This window comes from Patella vulgata, chromosome 6 (genome assembly GCF_932274485.2).
Source record: "Patella vulgata chromosome 6, xgPatVulg1.2, whole genome shotgun sequence".
Classification (NCBI taxonomy): Eukaryota; Metazoa; Mollusca; class Gastropoda; family Patellidae; genus Patella; species Patella vulgata.
Window position 1 is genome coordinate 19,098,616 of NC_065884.2, and position 20,448 is coordinate 19,119,063.

At 34.0% G+C, this 20,448-nt stretch overlaps 3 protein-coding genes across 5 annotated transcripts; 2 read left to right on the top strand and 1 right to left on the bottom strand.

Annotated features, from left to right (window-relative positions):
* The first annotated feature begins 217 nt into the window (after positions 1 to 217).
* Positions 218 to 8,067, top strand: LOC126824737 (uncharacterized). Of its 2 annotated transcripts, XM_050554088.1 has the most exons (5): positions 218 to 644; positions 4,446 to 4,584; positions 4,885 to 4,994; positions 5,460 to 5,591; positions 6,126 to 8,067. In XM_050554088.1, the coding sequence occupies exons 1-5, from the start codon at positions 510 to 512 to the stop codon at positions 7,134 to 7,136; spliced, it is 1,527 nt and encodes a 508-aa protein (XP_050410045.1). In that variant the 5' UTR covers positions 218 to 509; the 3' UTR covers positions 7,137 to 8,067. The 2 variants fall into 2 exon arrangements, with proteins under 2 accessions (XP_050410045.1, XP_050410046.1); XM_050554089.1 differs by lacking the exon at positions 6,126 to 8,067 and having other exon boundaries at positions 5,460 to 5,630.
* LOC126824742 (corrinoid adenosyltransferase MMAB) lies at positions 7,929 to 15,408 on the bottom strand. Of its 2 annotated transcripts, none has more exons than XM_050554095.1 (9): positions 15,250 to 15,408; positions 13,955 to 14,022; positions 13,605 to 13,698; positions 13,213 to 13,270; positions 12,848 to 12,920; positions 11,907 to 12,004; positions 10,064 to 10,128; positions 9,219 to 9,278; positions 7,929 to 8,534 (listed from the first exon to the last, which is right to left on the bottom strand). In XM_050554095.1, the coding sequence occupies exons 1-9, from the start codon at positions 15,300 to 15,302 to the stop codon at positions 8,435 to 8,437; spliced, it is 669 nt and encodes a 222-aa protein (XP_050410052.1). In that variant the 5' UTR covers positions 15,303 to 15,408; the 3' UTR covers positions 7,929 to 8,434. The 2 variants fall into 2 exon arrangements, with proteins under 2 accessions (XP_050410052.1, XP_050410051.1); XM_050554094.2 differs by having other exon boundaries at positions 13,955 to 14,025.
* On the top strand, positions 15,398 to 20,443 carry LOC126824739 (mevalonate kinase). The gene is made up of 9 exons (XM_050554091.2): positions 15,398 to 15,582; positions 15,993 to 16,140; positions 16,620 to 16,767; positions 17,362 to 17,615; positions 17,838 to 17,883; positions 18,036 to 18,126; positions 18,414 to 18,530; positions 18,974 to 19,127; positions 19,623 to 20,443. The coding sequence occupies exons 1-9, from the start codon at positions 15,511 to 15,513 to the stop codon at positions 19,763 to 19,765; spliced, it is 1,173 nt and encodes a 390-aa protein (XP_050410048.1). The 5' UTR covers positions 15,398 to 15,510; the 3' UTR covers positions 19,766 to 20,443.
* The last annotated feature ends 5 nt before the right edge of the window (positions 20,444 to 20,448 follow it).

Here is a 20,448-nt window from a genome sequence, read left to right on the forward strand (position 1 = left end):
TTTAGCTTACGTTCACATGAGGATACTAAGCAAACATTATAAATTGTGTATGTAAACGGCGAGGAGAGACTTAAAAGTGTCGTGGTAAACACTAGTTATTGTCCGAGGCTTGGTCTACAAACATTCAAATGACAGATTATAAAGTCAACAAGGGGAGTGATACGATCTATGGTATATCACACCCCTCGTATTGAACATTAATAACTCGAGGGTTATAACAGTTTATAACGTAAATAGTTTATTTAGTCGAGATAAATTCTCATGCGCGTCAAGAACACTTGGATATTTTTGAGAGTACATAATAATAATAACTTGACGACAGTCTGAGCGTCTGAAGAGTGGAATTTTCTTTGGGATGGCGGTGTAGCTCTAAACTTCGTTTTACAATATGTGTCATTATAGTCTGATGTATTATGGGGACAGTGTTTAATTTCTGAAACCAAAAAGGTTACTTGGAATTACATATACTTTGGATATTACCCATTTTACTGTGTAAAAAATCTGCCAACATGGATGAAAGATATAAAGCCATATTGGATCGACATCGACAACTTCTGATTAAGAATATTATATTAACGGATGAATTTTATGAAATGCTGCAAAAAGAAAGAGTTTTACCTGATGCAATGATTAAAGATGTTAAGGTAAGGAGATCCAGAACACCCCATGCTACAGAGAGTTTTCTCACGTGGCGGGTTCACAAGCTTTTGTATTATACAGATATTGCCTAATTCTTGAACTTCATGCATGGAATGGATCATCAGCTTTTATATTATAGGAATGGATGACCAATCCTTGGCTAAGATCATTTTGATACTTGCATATAATATTTTCATATGATATATGATATTTACCGTTTCCGTATACTGGGGGGGGGGGGGCAGTATATAGTACGCACCTGATATGAATGTGGTGCGGTAGGCACAAATCTTGAGACTTACACATATGGTTATGAGATGAGCCGTGAGACTTGAATTTTACCACTACCTCTACCCCGAACGACCACACAGGCATCCTTACGTTTTATGGTTGTTCAACCTGCAACAATTTCACGGAGAATTGAATTTTGTTCACTTTAGTCTATACTTATTACGGTCGCTCTCTATAGGCCTACTTAACATCTGACTGACATAAAATCTTTTAGTTGTTGATGTTAGTAGCAGGAAGATGCCCATATCAAATTGTAGACTTTATTACTAATTACTTATGACCATTTTTAGTGTTTTGTAAAAGAATCACATTGCGGCAATCATTATGGACTGTCCCGACGACTTAGCGGCTGCGGGCGCCTGTTTCGTTGCCCGGAAACCTATTTTTTTTTTTAATTCGGGTGAGTGGAGCTAAAATTGATTGGAGAATGGACCATTTTAGCCACGATCTTGACGATATTCATCTCAATTCTAAAAACTATAAATGTCTGACCTTGCTGTTGTCAAGCATGAAAATCAATAGAATACTTAAATCAATAGAATACTTCAATTTGATATTTTAAAAGCTAATGATAAGGAAAGTAATCGGATTATCAACAAGAGGTTTGCTTTTACAGGATCTTAATGTGATGGCCTCACTTACAGCAAGAAAATATATGTAATTTTAATTAAAATTTCATATCGCATGTCTCAATTGCAACTAATGATTACATTCGAAGCACTTACGAGCTTTAGATTTTTGACAGATTTCCTGTACAATCTTATTTGAACCTCTCGGCTGTCCAGCCTCGAGGGTTTTCTCCGGGTACTCCGGTTTTCTCCCACTGCTAAAGACCCCTACGCGTCAGCGAATTATTGACATAAAATTGAACCATGTGTTAGTCCCGAAATAACAGTTGGTGTCGAGTGGACGTTTAAACCCCATTTCTCTCTCGCTGTCTATTTAAACCTCGTCGGTGTCAATATCGAAACTTATTTTTGTACCAATAATTGGAAAAGTTCTCCAGAGCGATAAAGCGTCTTTAATTCAAACTGAAAAAAAATCAGTTGACATTTACAAGAACTAATTCCTTGCTACTTGCAAATGTCACATTAATGTATTGGATATTGGGTTTCCCAGCAACTAAACGTGCAGACCAGATGCTAAAATCATTGAAATGAAATAGGGTTAACCTACTTTTCTGCACCGACTGACTAACGAAGAAGGGCATACGCCATACAATGTACTATGGGGGACATTTTGTCCTGACAGCGGCACTACAGCCTACTCTTATTTCGAATTCCAACTGTCAAGGGTATTTTTTACGTACACGTCAATGTTAGAAAGCCAACACCCTACTCACTAAGCCACCGCGGCTTTCGAATCGAAAAAAAACATGACCGTGCAAATATTAGTAGAAAATACCTGTAGCCTGGTTTAATGGCAGAACTACGAAATCCATTACTCGTGTTTAATTTCTGCGTAGTCTTTTATTTCAAGTAGGTCTAGCGGGTATATTGTTTTTAATTTCCTACAAATTATCGTTGAAAGCTTTTTGTATAAAATTCTATAGAAACAGAATAAGAAATCAATTTACACGAATCCATACTTAATTATTTACGTCATTTGTGCTTTGTTTTGCCATGAAGCAGATGATAAAAGCGATTTTGTTAACCGTGTTATTCAGTTATTTACTAAGTACACACGACTCAGATATAAGATATGCGCAAAAACAAATATAAATTTATTTGTTATATATAAATCAATGTTTTTAGAAGCCAACATGGAAATAACATCGTTCTAAACCGAGCACGGATGCTGCTATATTTGTTTCCTAGATATCAACGACATACTTTTCTGAAGCAATGGTTAATGAGCTGATAATTCTCTTCGCCACATGCAAAAATAGTCTACCACTCGGCATGTACCTATTCTCAACCGTTATCGCATACTAATCGATAATCGATTTTTAACGAGTTAACTATTGACGAAGAGAACGATGAATGACGATAAACTGAAGCTAAGCAAAACCTTACTCTTCAATTCTAATGAGTCATTTTGTTTCTGATAAAAAAACCCAAACTCAACATGACGAAGATATAACGGGACGTAGCGATATTTTAACGCGATATCTTGAAGCAGAGAGAGAGAGGGGGGGGGGGGGTAATGCCCACCCGACACAAACTAGTTCATTTTGGGACTAACATATGTTTCAATTTTATTTCGCTTTCGAGTACCGGTATTTAGCTCGGGGGGTTGGGATGGCTTAGTGGTCTGGAGTGTCACCACTGGCTTGCGGTTGTGGTTTCGACCCCTAGTGTGAGCTTACGTGGCTTGGAAATAGGGGCGCCTTCTCAACCTCGTGGGTTCACTCCCGAAACTCCAGTTTCCTCCCACAGGAAAGACCCACGCCCGTGCGCTAAGATAGTGCACCCTAATGTGTAGACCTATACGGGATCTCGGTTTTTTCGTCCCACTCGCAAGACTAGACACTGTTCCTTGCCAGGCCATCCTCCTTGAACCCCTGACGAGGGAAGTCGACAGATAATCACCATGGATACATATCTTAGTATCAACGACAACCATTCATTATGTGGTTTTTATTCTAGTATTGAAATCATATTCTTCTGTTCTGTATTTTGTTGATCAGTTAGGTTGAATAGATCGTGATGGCATGCAATAGTTATAGAATAATATCACAGTAACCTGTTAAATGAACAATAGTAGTTATGTGTTGTCTCGGAACAATAATCAGACGAATTTATATCGATTTACACATAAAATGTGATCAGTTGAATAACAGGGAAAATACCTTGCTATAGAATATACTAGTCTTTTACATCAACAAGACCGGTTAAATAACAAAAACAACCAAAAACAAATAACCTTTGCCACGTGATTAAATAAATAATATCTCTAAACCCGCTTTACTTTCTTTGGAAGGGGGTGCGAGTGGAGTTAGGATTTTGTTGCGGGGTTTTAGGGGGTGGAGTGTCTTTGTTGGGTATTTTTAGAGGGAGGGGTGTTTTTGTTGTTGTTTGTTCACGTTATTAAAGTTATTTAGCCTACCGACCTGCTTTGTTCTTTCTTTTTGCCGCTGTGGCTGGCAGTTGGATTGATTGGTTAAATTAATTCGTCGGACGTAATCGTCATTGTCCCAACCTCTCCTTCCTGCAAGAATTTGGTGAAAGGCATCATCTGTTCGTTATTTGACTGGAGGAGGGGATGAGAGGAGGAGTATTGGGTCCCGGTGTTGACTGGAAAATTCCAAGGGACTTTCCGTCAGGGATGCAAGTGCTGACAAGGGACAGTGCCAAGTCATTCTGCTAGCACGAAAAAGCCGGGGTCTCGTGTATAGGCGACGCGTTGGCTTGCGCGTTAAAGTGGCAATGACAGTTGGAATTCGATAGAGAGCAGGCGGAAATGTATGCCTAGTTGGCGCAGAAAAGTAGGACGTTAAACCCCATTTTATTACCGAGTGACAACACGATTATGACAGATTTCATTATCTTTTATTTTTAATTTGTGTCTTGTAGGAAGGTTCCAACCAAGAGGAAAAAAATGAGAGATTGTTAAACGCCCTGTTACTCCGTACGTCCCTTACGTTTAGACGTTTCAGGGATGTCTTATTAAAATCTGGTCATCATTTTCTAGCCGATTTATTATGGGAGGAAGGTGAGTTTATTAAATTTCCAATTGGTGTTTGGGATTTCATGGAATTGTCTTAATTGTTTTGTTTTTTTCGGGTTGTTTTTTTTTTTGGGGGGGGGGGTATAAATTTCTTAGCGTGATATTCATCCTAACATTACTGTTCAACTTACTGTTTCTCACATTACAATTCATAGTATTTTCGGCGATTTCGAATTTTCGAATTATTTATCTTAAATGTTAGTTACAATTTTTAAAACAAAGTTTTATATCATCGAAATAATAAAGATCTATTATTGACTTTTTACGATTTTTTTGTCTCTTCAGATCTTGATACATTCACCTTAGATGACAACATTTTACAAAAGTTTCCGAATACTTTTGACAAATTAACTGATGATGTAAAAAAGAAGTTAGTTCTGTTCATTGATTCGAAGGTAGGAAAACCCCCAATCGTCCATAGCATCCAGCAATAACATTACTTAGAAAGTAAATGTTCATCTATTTAGGTTTATTTCTCCACTAAAACAATTTTATAAGTGAGAAAGATTGAATATTTGGTATTGATTTGAATGTTTTACTACCATTTATTATCTTTATGGAGTAGCGATGACATGGTGATTAAGGTGCTGGTTCGCTAACCTGGATGGCTCCGAAATTTAAGTAGATTAGAACATCACTTCCATTTAAAGAATGTAACGATAAAATAGATAAATAGAGACTTAGTCTCGATTGTCAAAATTTAAAACACATAATAAAGTAATCTGACTGAATTTTTATCTGTTTTTTAACTATTATAACAAGAACAATCAACTCTTTATCTAAATCTTACAATAATGCATTTTTTTTATCATACACTGATCTGATTCTGTATTTATGTATAATTTATTTTATTTTTAAAGGTGAGAGAAAAGGCCTTACAGATAACATGGAGAACTACCTCTATAGATAGAGTCACCATTTTAAGGGGTAGATCTTTAGATTTTAAAAACGAAAAGAATTTACGTGAGAATCTGGATGAACAAGATAAAAGGGTAAGATCGATTAAGGGCCTACTTGTAAATGGAATATGAAATGGGGTTTAACGTCCTACTTTCTGCACCCGCTTTGCTAATGAAGACGGGATGGCATTTAATGTCATATATCTTTCTGCACCAACCGGAATAATGAATGAAATGGGGTTTAACGTTATCTTTTCTGCATCTGCCGGTTTATGAATGCGGGCATTCGCCAACAGTGTGCTATGAAGTAAATTTTGCTCGGACATCAATTCAATTTCAACTGTCAAGGGATCTTTTACGTGTCCACCAACGTCTTCACGGGACCTTGATTTTGTTATGTTTAGTGGTGCTTTTTTTTTAAATATATATTTAGGTTATATTAAATTTTTGTTCCCAAAGATCATTATATCTATACAATGGTTTTATCAATAAATGTAAAACGAAAGAAATTAACATGGGCCCAAATCAAAGAAGTTTAACCATTTTATTTTTAGAGTATAGTTATCTTATTCATGATCAATTGTATTTTGTTTTTTTAAAAGACATATTTGTTTGTTTAATTGACAGTTGCTGCATTTAAAAAATGAAATGTGTGCTAAAGATGAGCGGATACGACTTTTATCCATCGAAAACCAAAGCATACAGAGAGAGATAGATCAGCTAAAATACAGTCACAAAAAGGAACTTGAAAAACAGTCTAATTTTAACAGTGCCAACAACAGTGCTATATTACGTCTGAAAGAAAAGTTTATAAGCTTTAATGAAAGCGTAATTCAAATGAATCAAGTCGTGAGAAATTATCTAGGTGACGAACCAGAAAGTTACAATACGGACCCTGATAATATAAAATTATCATACCTGGAAAAGAACTTGAAACGTGTTTTACAAAACGCCAAAATATCACAACAAATCGCAGATAACTTCATGAAAGAGAAACAGGAAGTTGTAAAAATATTCGGTAAAACGACGACGAAGACGTCATTGAAGGAGATCATTGAAGACTACATTGATAAAGAGCAAAAATCGAAAATAAGTTTATGGCGGGACATCGAAAAACTTGCAGACGTGATTCGTGGATTACCCAAAACCGGCATCTTACAGAAACGGGTGTCGAATGATAGCTTGGCGACAGACTTTCGTTTTCTTAAAAATTATGTAGCGACACTAAGAGTTGAAGTGGAACATTTGCATAAACGTATGTTGTGGAAGGATAATCAAATTCGCGAATTATCGTCTGATGTTGAGAGTTATAAACGTCAGTTGCCCAAAATACGTATCAGTAAAACCCCACCACCTTCTCCCGAGTCGACGTATGCAATGGACGTAGCGTATAGCAGGGTGGACGACTATATAACATCAAATAGTGTTAATAAACCAATCGAAACCAGTATTGACGGGAATAACGAATTCGGTTTAGAGACATATCAAACAATACCAGTGCATTCCTCTGAATTTTGTCTCAAGAATAAGAAAGAACGTCATGTTGTGTTTTCAGACCTTCATAAAGACACACCTAGTAAAAAACTGTCATCAACATCGTATAAATATACTGATCTAGCTACATTGCCACCAGTATAAAATATTATAGTGTATTCAATTCAGTAGGCACCCTTGCATGAAAGGAGTGAATTTACCAAGTACCCAACCATACTCTCTAGTAATCCCAGGACCGTATTTAGGTCAGTGCAATCACTGCTATTGTAAAAGGTTGCAAGATTTTAAAAGGGCCACCTAAGCACCTCTCCCCACTTTCATTAGCCTAGTCAGGGCACACCAGTAGGGTGTTAAACACCATTTCATTTCTAATAATCACCCATGCTAGTTTAACGTAAAAAGCATCATGCTCTCTAAAAGTATGACTTAATAAACATCCACCTTTTCAAGTAGTTTGACCATGGACCGTATAATACATATTATAAGGTCCATTGTTTGACCTACTAATTATAAACATCCATGCTCTCTAGAAGTTTTACCTAATAAGCACATATGCTCTCTAGAAGTTTGAGGTACTCCATGCTCTCTAATAGTTTGACCAAATAAGCCCCATGCTTTCTAGTAGTTTGACCTAATAAAACGCCTATGCTCTCTAAAAGTTGGGCTTAAACAACCAAGCTCTCTAGTAGTAAATTCCCCAGCCATTCATTATTTAAGAACACAGTCAATGAAATGATGCCTGATTACAGACTTATTAATTAATTTCAACTTATAAATAATATTATGGGTGTTATAAAGTCAAATGGATGTAAATTTAAAGTGGAATAGGGTATTGCGTATGGATGCCTATTCCAAGGAATATGTTTTAAGTGCCATTACAGAAAAAGTTGATTGGAGATTGTGTACATTCGTGAAGAATACTATTTCTTAAAACTGATTTAATTCCACTTTTAAGGACATTATTACATCTTTTTACAATTATTTTCATGTGTATACTATATCATGATTCATCTTTATATTGTTTTAATAACTTATATAAAATATTTATTCGATTAATAAACATATACAAAAATTATCTTTACTCTTCATTTCCCAGCAAATACCACAAAACCATAACCTATAACTAAATATAATCTCCATAACAAGAGGCATTAAATTAACTATAAATCAGGCTAAGGTAATCCAAGACTTAATGAAATGCTAAAGTGTTCTTTAATGTGCCTTACATGATGGAAGCCATCTTATCCTAAGTCCAGATTCTATTTTTTTTCCTAAGTAAGTTATTGAGACCATGGCTGAATCTTGTGAGTGGCAACTCTTGGACCCAATAAATAAACACTGAATTTCCAATGTTTCGGTCTATTTTATTAACAGCCTTTCTTCAGGGTTTGTTTAAGTCTACTCATCATTAATATAAATATTTGAACATTAGTCTATTTTTATCAGCTATCTTTTGACTTGTCTATCCGATGATAAATCCTTTCTTCACGATTTTCTTTCATTGCAGCATATCTTGCAGCCGTAAATAAGTAATCACTGAGTCTGAAATGGTAAAACTTGTATATTAGTCCACCGTATCCAAGGTAAAAGCTGCCTTATATTCAGCTTCCACCTGATCATTAGTCACACCCTATACCCACTGGCATCAATCAGGTAGAATATCAATAAATTGGATGAAACCAAAATTAGACTGAACAATATAGTTACAACAGTTGGGTGGCCGATTGATTAACGTGTTTGATCAGGTCTGTCATTGAGTCAAATGGTGTGGTTTCGATTCCCCGCCTTGTACGTGGCAAGGAGTAGGGTCGCCAGTCCAACCTCGTGGCTTTTCTCTGGTTTCCTCCCACTGCAAAAGACCCCTACGCGCAAGTGAATTATTGAAATAAAATTGTATCATATTTTAGTCCCGAAATGACCTAGTTTGTGTTGAGTGGATGTTAAACGATTTAAATATGAACATTTTTATATATAAAAATTATCATCCATTTTGGCTGAAAAAAATTGAAAGCCAGTGTGAGCCCTGGTTAAACCCCATTTTTCTCTCTCTTTAATGTCAAATTGCACCTGAGGCATACACAAAATATCTATATGAACCTCACTAAAGTGAAACCTAATTCATTTCAAAAACACAACCGGTTTCTTATATTATGTTTTCTGCTTTCCGAAAACCAGAAAAGGGCCATCTTTTGCAAAATTACACTCCATGCCATACATTTTACATACCTATTTATAAATTTCAAGACTTCTTCGTCAATTTCCTTCTCTCTAGCAAGAGGGGCTACCCTTAAAATAAATGTAGATTAATTTTAATTATACCTCATCTTCATATTTAAAATAACTTTTGGCCTTGGTCTGATAATAACAGATACTGAATAAAGCAACAAAACAGTTGCATTTTATAGCGTAACCATTGTCAACAGATCAGTCTGTGCACAATATTTGCACAGTCCTTGTTAAATTTGATGAAACTTATTTGGATGTATTGTAAAATCATAAACATTAAACTTACTTAAAGACCCTATTTCAAAATTCCTTGCAAAATACTATATTGTGAAAGTTGAATCTCTAAAAGGAATTACAGCCCATAAATGGTTCCATTCCATTCAGTATTTAACAAGATATGACGAATTGAAAATTTCATTAATCTATGCTGCTCCCTATATGTATGTAACAAGACGGCTGCCATCTTTATTTTCTCTGAATTGATGGGCCTGTTTTTAATCCAAATGAATTCAAGGTGGTAGATTATCTAGCGTTGATATTTTGATTTTCCTTAATTATATGTTAAATAATCAATCTGAGTATAATAGTGTGGATTAAACTGTGAGAAATTTGATATTCTCCAACAAAATGCCAATCACACATGGTTACTAAAAGGACCTACTTAAGTTTTCATTCCTCCTTCTGACTAAGATTATGCATATCATTTTATGAAGTACACCAATATACAAGTAGGATATCTGTCATTCATAGAATTAATGATTGACATTTAGTGTAAATATCTATTTTAGTCAGAGGAAATTTCATGATCGCAGGTCCAAATATAGAATATTTGAATATTAACATACCATCTCTCAGCTCGTCTACAGATAGATCTTGATAAATGTAAACATGATGCTGCTTTACCTCCAGACTAAAAATATATATAAACATTGCATAAATTCATACCTGAACATAAGTTGGAGGGGACGGGGACATTTTATTAAGTAGATACTCTGAGAGGGTGTTTTACGTCTGCTTCACACCTTGGGTGTATCAAAGACAAATGAAGTTAATTTATCTTCTAAGAAAAAGCAATAATGTCTCTTTAATGGTTGCACAATATATTAAACATAAAGTATGCAAGAAGAGCTAAATCTGCCTATTGCAGGTCTTTCTTTAGGCCTGAAATGTTATCGAAATTATTAATTAGACATTAATTAACTTATCCAGACTTTCGATGTCATTGCTAGCCTGTGATATTTACTGGATTTGAATCGGATTTGCTGCTCAACGCTCATTCATAATTAAATCAAAAGATAGGTTGCCAGGCAAAAAAACATACGCCAACAGCAACTAAATTGTCCGGGCAGTCAACAAGGGTTGTCGCATATTTTTACTTTTTTCGGTAATGAAACATTTATAATACACTAAAATCTGATTAAGAGCAAAAACTCACAAAATAATTATCAGAAAACTATTAGAATTTGTTTGTTTTTTATAAAGTTCTGCCCCATGCTAATGTTTTGTATGCAAAGCTTTTAATATCATGGATTTAACTGTTCAAGTCATAAAAATTCATTGAAAAACAATATACTTGTTCGTCTCAAGATCTTAAACTCTGTGTATCAATCTGAAGTCAATCCGATGATAACTTTAGCCTTTAGAGCGTCACAAGATTTTGCAAAGTGATCAAGGGCCATAACTTCGGCAGTAATTATCGGAAATCGTTGAAAATCAATAGGAATCTTTGTCTCATGAAGTGATCAAGGGCCATAACCCTGGCAGTATAAATTATCGGAAATCGCTGAAAATCAATAGGCTTCTTCGTCTCATGACCTTAAACACTGTGTATAAATTTAAAGTCAATCGGATATTAACTTTGGCCTTTAGAGCGTCCACAAGATTTTTTGAAGTGATCAAGGGTCATAACTCTGGCAGTAATTATCGGAAATCGTTGAAAATCAATAGGCTTCTTCGTCTCATGACCTCAAACACTGTGTATAAATTTAAGGTCAATTGGATATTAACTTTGGCCTCTAGAGCATCCACAAGATTTTTCAAAGTGATCAAGGGGCATAACTCTGGCAGTAATTATCGGAAATCGCTGAAAAAAAATAGGCTTCTTCGTCTCAAGACCTTAAACACTGTGTATAAATTTAAAGTCAATCAGATATTCACTTTAGCCTCTAGAGCGTCCACAAGCAATTGTGGACGCCGGACTGACGGCCTGCCGGACGGACGGGGGCGACGACAATATACGACCACATTTCAATGTGGGTGTATAAAAATGGATAATCGAGATTATGTTTATGATCAAGGATAGGCTAGGTGAGAACTGCCAGCTCTTTATCTAATGTCCCATAATGTATCTTTAATGCTTAAAATATGAATGACCCCTGGACACAATAATAAAACATGACATTGGTCATTGGCTTTACAACACTGACACACACCAAATCATATTTCTTTCTTTTTATGTTTAGCAACAAATTCCTGCTAGAAATTACTATTAGAGCTGCATGAATGATGATTAAATAACACATTAAATATATGGTGGTAGTGGCATGGTTCATTAACTTACAGAAAGCCATTAAATATATAGTGACAGTGGCATGATCCATTAACTTACAGGAACCCATAAAATATATAGTGCCAGTCCATTAACTTACAGGAAGCAATTAAATATACGGTGGCAGTCCATTAACTTACAGGAAGAATAAATTTTGTAAGAGGAGGTAACTCTTCTGTCATTTCATCAATCCATTTTTCTAACTGACTAACATAAGCATCACTGAACACAGTTTTTTCTGTAAAGAGTAAAAATCTGTATCACACAGAGAATATAATGGCTATATTACTGGTCGCCTAATATATTATTAGCTACTTTCCATAAGTTTGTGAGAGCCATGGTGGTTCAGTGAGTAAGATATTGGCTCGCTAACCTGCAGGTCCGTGTTCACTCCAGGTGCTGACTGAGAAAGTTCCATCTGGATTTTACTGTATGATTCCCCCTTGTCAGTGTTGCAGTACAGAGGGCCTGGCAAAGGACATTGTATAGTTATTTGGATGGGACGAAAAACCGAAGTCCCCTGCACACATTGGCGCACACGTAAAAGAAAACTTGGTTGGCAGTTTGAATTCGATATAAGAGTAGGCCACAGTGTGAATTTGATATAAGAGTAGGCCACCACAGTTCGGCAAATTACCCTCATAGACCCATCTTCATTAGCCCAGTTTGAGCAGAACACTAGGACGTTAAACCCCATTTCATTTCATTTCCATAAGTATGTGTTATAGTTTATTACCCCATACAGTTACTAAATGTCAATAAAAAAGATTATTAAGTACGATTAGTTACATCCTTGGTATCCCCAGTGGTCTCATTCAGATCCACTCCACTAACCTCTGGGAAGACACATATTCAAATTATCTGCCGTTGATTATTGTGCTATTTTTATTGACCAATCAAAATAATCGTTAAATACATAAAAACTGACATAAAAACATCTTTCCCATTACATAGTTAGTTAACTATGGGTTTAGAAACGAATTAACACAATAGATTGCTGCCAAGCAGCCAAATAACAATTTATGATCTAACAGTGTCTACTCATGGACTTTTTAAAAAGTAGAAGATTAATAAATCTTACTTAAATGAGCTTCACGAGCTGAACTATAAGGTGTAGCAATATTAGATCCCACATCTTGAAGAATACACTGTATCTGAAATATATCAGAAATTATTACACATATTTTACCTTATTTATATCTGTAAAACAATGTTCCATCCTAGTCAAGTTATTTGCCCTTGTATTAAAATATCGGTTTCAGACCAGTTATTTGATAATCTCAGTTAATAACATGACAGTAATAGACTTTAGAGATTATACTTAGTAACAGCTTAATGTTATATTTGAAAGAGATTTTCCAAGTTACAGGCATCTGTGTTAATGAACAGAGAGTCGGTTTTAATGTGTAAATGTTTTGATCTAGCTTTAACAAATATGTATTTTACCTGTTCTAACTGGTCTATCAAACTAACATTGGAGTCTCTAACAAATTCTGCAGCTAAACTAAAATACAAACACACAAGTATCAAAAACTGTTTTGCAATATACTCAATAAATATTACATGCACTGAAATAGTCTAATGTAATATATGCAAGTTTTAAGTTATTCCACATTACATATGCTACTTTTCTAAAATAATATTTTTAGTTTTCATGCTGGAAATTGTTATGCTAAATATTTTATAGGTTGAAACATAGATTGTAGAATAAACCAAACAGAAAAATTTAACCATCTTGTTTATATCTTAAAATTATGTTTTTATAATTGATTAATTTTGATACCGTATTTGTATGAGCCAAACGGTGCTAGAATAGAATAAGAAACCAAACTAGTTACCCTACAGCAGATGATAATTCATCTGTAGCTCCTAAAGAATGAAAAACGGCATCATCCTTTGGTCTTCTTTCACCAGTAAACGTTGATGATTTACCTGGAAAAACATAAATAGTAATATTTTTTCTAATAATTTATATGTTTCATATCCACAGATGTAATTAAATTTATAACATAAATAATCATTGAAAAATAAAACTTCTCCACTAAAAACTTGTTCTTAAGGGCAAGAAGAGTTAAATCTGACATAAAAATGGATGTCTTATGTAGAATTCATATTTTTTCACTGAAAATAGAGCATCTTATAAATTATACATCTTATTTCATCAAGTATAATAAGCATTAAACTAAACCTTTATCTCCTGTTTTAGTGTATATTTTCAGGTGGCGCTTGGTTTGAGATATACTTGCTAATTCAATTCTACTGAAATATAAAGTTTAATATTTTACTAAATGAAATGGGGTTCTGTTCTGACTAGGCTAATGAAGAATATGCCATACAGTGTGCTACAAGGGAAATGTTTTCCAGAGAGCAGCGCTACAGCCTACTCTTATGTGTACATGGGACCTCAATTTTCCGTCCCATCCAGATCCGTGAGCCAGTTAACGTCTTACTCACTAAGCCAACATGTCTCCTATTTCACTAAATGTCAAACTATTTTGATTTTGAACTACAATGATATAGTTAGTAGTCAATGTCTTATATTTAATTATGGCGCGGCAGCAATGGACAAAAAGTTGTTAACTCCTCAAATGAGAAGAAATATCAGGTGTTCTACAAAGGGAAAGCATACCTTGTCTTAGGACCTGTCACTGATTTACTGAGCCTCAAATGTGTATCAGATGACATATTAGGCTACATGTATTGTAAATAATAGGACAGACAGACAGATAACTATGAGTGAGGCAATGAATAGCACTTGCACCAGCTCCAGTAGTTCAGCTCTAGCTACGAGAACGTAACTAAAAATGCTGAGATATACTGATGTGCTTGTTTATAGCTACGATTGGATGCGTTATAGTTCCAAGTGGCAAACTCAATTTCTTTATTAATGCATGTACCATCTTAAAAATAAGTTAATTTTATACTATTAGTACTAATTATTACACATATACGCAGTCCAATCTACTGAAACAACATTCATTTATCAGCAAATATTAACAATAAATTAAATCAAGCGTTGTTTTTATCAAAATTGATCCGGACGTTCATAATTACGTCGTATTTATACTACTGCACAACTCTCGATCAGATTTGTACTTTGATTGGCTATTGCACATTCGGCAATGTCAGAGAAAGCAATCTACTGTCGCTTTGATTTAAAAAGAGGGGATATGTATTCGTGTCAGGTAGGATTATATGCTTAATTGTAGTTGGGTACGCAGAATTAAATATTATAAATAACAATAATCAATCATTGTTTTCATGAAAAATATTGTCAACTTGTTTACTAATGCCGGATGCGAATTGCGCCTGCATTTGCACGTTGGAGTTAATAGGACCAACTCTTATCTCGAAACACGAGGGTTGAGAGATGAGGTTTGTTTATTGTTATCTAGTTCAGTTCCATATTCCAGCTACTCAAGCAGATGATTCGTGCATGAGTGACCTAAAGGAACTAACAGTGACTCTTTACTTTGTTATTACCGTGATTTCTGTTTTATAACCGAGTAAACCAAACAACTGCATCGTTTTAACATGCTGACAATTGATAAGAATGTCTCAAATTCTATTAAATTACAATTACAATGTTTTTGTTTACATGGGCGCAGCCATCTTGACGCATGCGTTAAATGGATAAAACACGTGCTTCCGTAAACAAATGTGGCGTGATGAAAGCACACACGCACTGATCAGACCATTTATCAATGATTGCCTTCATTGAAGAAGTTTTATTTAGCTGTTAATATGGAAGATATTGTAGTTTCTGCACCAGGAAAAGTAATTTTACATGGTGAACATGCGGTTGTGTATGGAAAGGTTCGAATTAATGTCACTTTGTTTTTTTGGAAAAGTAGAGAAATTCACTGGTAGTTTAAGACATTAATTTAATAATTTTTTGTGTTTACCTTTTCACTGCATCAAATGGGGTGTATTGGAGATTTCCCTATGTCCAGCAAACTGGTGTAAATTAAATTATGGTTATTCGATTTTATTGACAGATTATAGATAGGCCTATAAGATTTTGCTTTTTTTCTAACTGTACAACAAGTTGTGTCAACAAGCCAGCACCCCATTCATGATTTTCATCATGAAATAATGTTTATACTCGGATGTGCCTTAATAAATAATAACAACAGTCTTTACATAAAAGAAGTTCAAGTGTATATCTTTGACTTCTCTAAATAGGCCTAGGGTAGGGACTACTAAATTCTTTTCTTTCATTACAGGTTGCCCTTGCCTCTGCTTTGAACTTAAGAACTTTTTTAAGAATCAGAAAGAAAAATGATGGAAAAATTTCATTAAATCTTCCTAACATTGATATAAACACTTCATGGGAAATCAAAAACCTGAAGAATAGATTACAGCTTCCTCTTTGTAAGTTATACTATCCACTGTGTTTGTCCATACTGATATAGACTCGATCAGTAATTGCCTCAAGAGTTTACTCTGGATTCATCACTTTTAAAGATCCCTGTTCAAGGCAGCTTCACATTTTCAGGATATTATTTCAGATAAATTTACGGCATTGGTAAACTTTGTTGGATTGCCCTTGATTACGTTTGACACTCACCAATCACAGTGATTGTTACCAAGCATTTAATGACACACACGCTGTAATTTAAACTTAAGAATAAGCCTCTGTTATGATTGTTAAAGGCTTTTAAATAAATGTGCTGGGAGTAGATTAAAAAACTTTGTAAGACTTAAATGTCTATTTCCTTCAATCTGGCAAATATAATCATGGATGTTCTGGAATTTGATCTCCTTTTTATTAATTGTGTCACATTAGACCTATTATGTCATTTGATCATATATTTTTCATTTATATAATTTATGAACTGTTGTGATTTCAGGTGATCCATTAAAACCTAACTGTGTAGAAAATGAAGTATTAGACCAGTTAAAAGTGATAGCTGGAATAAGTCCTGATTCTTCTCAAACAACTGAATTAGCTCTCATAGCATTTCTTTATCTCATGGGTAGCATAACAGTCACCTCAGGGTCAGTATCAATCTTATTTTACTGTCTACCATATTTGAAGTTAATTTACATCAAATATTAACTGTTATTTTGTTGGATTGTGTTTGCTATCTCATAATAACCTTCTGATCCTTTTATCAACAAAGGATGGACAGATCTTCGATCCAAATACATCTTGATATAAGTTAATTTTTATACCAGTAGTTTATGAAGAATTAAGGAGGCATAATTCAATTGTATAGGATATTCTGACTGAAATGACCTAAAAGTGTTTTAGTTCTTGCCTATAAGATGTATAGGCAGAAGATGCTTTAGGATCTAATGTAGGTCTATAGAAGATAGCGCATGAAGAATATGAATGTACCATAGATTTACACAATAAAATTATATTACATATAAATGGAGTTCTACTGGATATCAGGGCCCTTATTCACAAAAACTTAAACTAAGATAAAATCGAAATTTTAAGAAATACTGCAACTTCATTGGATATATGCAAATTGATTTTACTGGTCAGCCAATCGAATTGCAGTATTTCTTAAAATTTCGATTTTATCTTAGTTTAAGTTTTCGTGAATAAGGGCCCAGAAGAATTATTGTTATTGATTATTTCAGTGACTTACCATCCATTGAGGTTACAGTTTCGTCTAATCTACCAATAAGTGCTGGCCTTGGATCTTCAGCTGGTTATTCAGTCTGTCTAGCAGCAAGTTTGTTACATTTAAATGGCTTTATAGCTTCACAAGGCAGTGGAGATACTACTGGATGGTCTAAAGATGACATGGCTTTAATCAATTCTTGGGCATTTCAAGGCGAGAAAATTATACATGGTAATCCTTCAGGCATAGACAATTCTGTCAGTTCATATGGTATGTGAAAAAAACTGTTTCAGATGTATTTTAATTTCTATATTAAATACAAATTGGTTTTAAAACTTGAATTGATAACACTACAAGATCAATGTTTGGTTGGATATATATTTTTTCCCAATCGACATGACAAACTTCAATTAATATGTAATTTTGAGTAACAAGTTTTGTTTAGTTGATTAATAAATTATCAGTTTAAAATTTGTTTTCTTCTTTTTCTAGGTGGTGCAATAAGATTTCAAAGTGGTAAAATAATGCCAATAGAAAAGTAAGTTTTTGACATTGATACTTTTGTCTCGCCATTTTATTGTACTTTGTGCAGAGTTATTCCCCTTTAGTGTGTTTCTGGCTTTCAATACTCTCTCACAAATTCAATATTAATTTTAAAAAATATCTTTAATAACGATTTTTGAATTTCAGAATGCCAAAATTAAGAATATTATTAATAAATACAAAAATACCTCGAAGTACTAAAAAACTAGTTGCTGTTGCAAGAGATCTCTACAATACGGTAAGTTAAAAAAAAAACATCTACCTGTCCCTAATAAATTTATCATTTAGTTAAATACAACAAAGATTTCCTTAGTGTTTATATTTGATATGCTCATTCATTACTTACATACGTTGCCTGTCCAACCTCGTAGGTTTTCTCCGGGTCCTCCCACTGCTAAAGACCCCAAGATATTGGACATTGTTGCAAAATATGCTTAGCCTTATTACAACTCTAAAATGATCTTTATAAACTTCAGCTTCCCGAAAAGAAGAAGTCTATTGATTTTCCATGATCTTATTTTTTAGCTTCCCAATATCATGCAGCCTATATTGGACAGTATAGAAGCTGTAACAGAAAAATGTCAGACAGTTCTAGCACAGTTAGTAAATGATGGTACAGATGAAAATTATAAAACATTAGAGGTAATGATTTTGAAGTACTATGCAGTACATCGAATTTAGTACTAATTGATAGATGAACAGTATAAAATATTAGAGGAAATAATTTTGGAGTACTATGCAGTACAGCTAATTTATTACTAACTTATAGATGAACAACTGAACATTATAACATATTACTATTAGAGGAAATATTTTTGAAGTCGGGCTACTATGCAGTACAGCCAATTTAGTACTAACTTATAGATCTTATGCATTATGTAAGAGCTAAATCTGCTTATTGCGGGTCTTTTTTCTGTCTTAAAATGTTATAGAAATTATTATTTAGACTTTCATTGAGATAACAAGCCCATAGTCGGATGGTTTAGATATTTAATGCATTAGAACCCTCTCGCCATTTAAAATTTAATCATAAAATGGATAATCAAGACATTATTGTTGTTTTATTCATTTTACCTATCTTTCAGAAATTAATAGATATAAATCAACATTTATTAGAAGCAATGGGAGTCAGTCATCCAGCTTTAAATAGTATCGTCATGGTAACTTGTAAATATGGACTCCATTCTAAATTAACCGGTGCTGGAGGAGGCGGATGTGCCTTTACGTTATTAAGACCAGGTAATAACTAGATGTTGTACAGCTAATGGGGAAATGGGGAGGGGAGGGGGCAATTGAACTATGTGTTAGTCCCCAAATGACCTAGTTTGTGTCGAGTGGACATTAAACCCCATTTCTTTCTCTATCTGTACCGCTAATGGCACACAGTCAACAAAAGCTTAAACTATAAATTGCAGTCACTAGTTTTTCTCTGAGATAATCTCAGAGTGCTGCCTGCACAAAAACCCTCTCTAAATTAACTTAACACAAGAAGTAACACACAAAGTAACACAAACGTGTGGCTATGGCAAGATTTTCACTCACATCAAGAAATACCATTCATGCCTTCACATGGGCGAGATCTTCCAAGGATTTGCCAATTAGTCTTCTGGTAAGTTCACCTTTATTGAAGATTCAACAATTTAGGTAATGAACAACATTTTTTGTTTTAATATTTTAAACTTTTAACTATTGTTAATTTGTCATCTATAGATATACTCTTGCCTTTATTTTCAGATACTACAGAAGATAAAATAACAAATATAAAGAAAGAATTGAATATATTGGGTTATGATTGTTGGGAGACATCTGTAGGAGCTAATGGTGTTAACAGACATCTAGATCTTAATAGTTCATTGTTTCCTTCAAATTTATTATAATCTTTATAAATCCTTAAGATTATATTTCTTAGTCTTTAAGTTAATGTTGTATAATCATTGTCATTTCTTCATCACCGATTTTAAACACTTAATTTTGTATTCCCTGTATTAATAAAACGCAATATGTATTCTGCAAAGTCTGATTAAGAGGTTAAAATAGTGTTTAAACAGATATTGTCACAGGTGACAGTACTATGTTTAAATAGAGGTCAAATGTGTTTTTCTAAGCAGAAAGTCACATGCCAGGGTACAAACACCGACGATCCTAAAACACATTTGTTTAACAGAGTGCATAATTACACGATTCATTATATGTGTCATTTATATAACTATATCCTGTTTTAATAAACTAAATTTTCTATGTTAATTTATATTTTACTGTTAACATTTATTTTCTGGTTGCGTGTTATAACAATTTCATACGACATCTGTTTGTTAAAGTTTGTAAATTTTAATCGTCAAAAATAATTATGTTGGGTTAAATACCCCTCACTGAACAAATTAACATTACCATATTTATCATTAAGGATATTAACTGTGTTTTTGTTGAGAGGTGGGGGCACGGTAGTTGGGAGAAGTCTATTTTTTGTAATATTGATATATTTGCCTATTAAATATGTTCACGTTTTATATTTGTTGTATTCAGAATGTATATTTTAATAAATTATTTATTATTTATTCAT

Coding starts and splice junctions, on each gene's coding strand:
- LOC126824737 (XM_050554088.1), top strand. CDS start 510: ATGGATGAAAGATATAAAGCCATATTGGATCGACATCGACAACTTCTG. Junction 4,585..4,884: donor CGATTTATTATGGGAGGAAG/GTGAGTTTATTA, acceptor TTGTCTCTTCAG/ATCTTGATACATTCACCTTA. Junction 4,995..5,459: donor TTCTGTTCATTGATTCGAAG/GTAGGAAAACCC, acceptor TTATTTTTAAAG/GTGAGAGAAAAGGCCTTACA.
- LOC126824742 (XM_050554094.2), bottom strand. CDS start 15,302: ATGTTAAAACGATGCAGTTGTTTGGTTTACTCGGTTATAAAACAGAAA. Junction 13,271..13,604: donor GAATTATCATCTGCTGTAGG/GTAACTAGTTTG, acceptor TTTGTATTTTAG/TTTAGCTGCAGAATTTGTTA. Junction 10,129..11,906: donor TTACAAAATTTATTCTTCCT/GTAAGTTAATGG, acceptor ATATATTTTTAG/TCTGGAGGTAAAGCAGCATC.
- LOC126824739 (XM_050554091.2), top strand. CDS start 15,511: ATGGAAGATATTGTAGTTTCTGCACCAGGAAAAGTAATTTTACATGGT. Junction 16,141..16,619: donor TAGATTACAGCTTCCTCTTT/GTAAGTTATACT, acceptor TTGTGATTTCAG/GTGATCCATTAAAACCTAAC. Junction 18,531..18,973: donor AAAATTATAAAACATTAGAG/GTAATGATTTTG, acceptor CCTATCTTTCAG/AAATTAATAGATATAAATCA.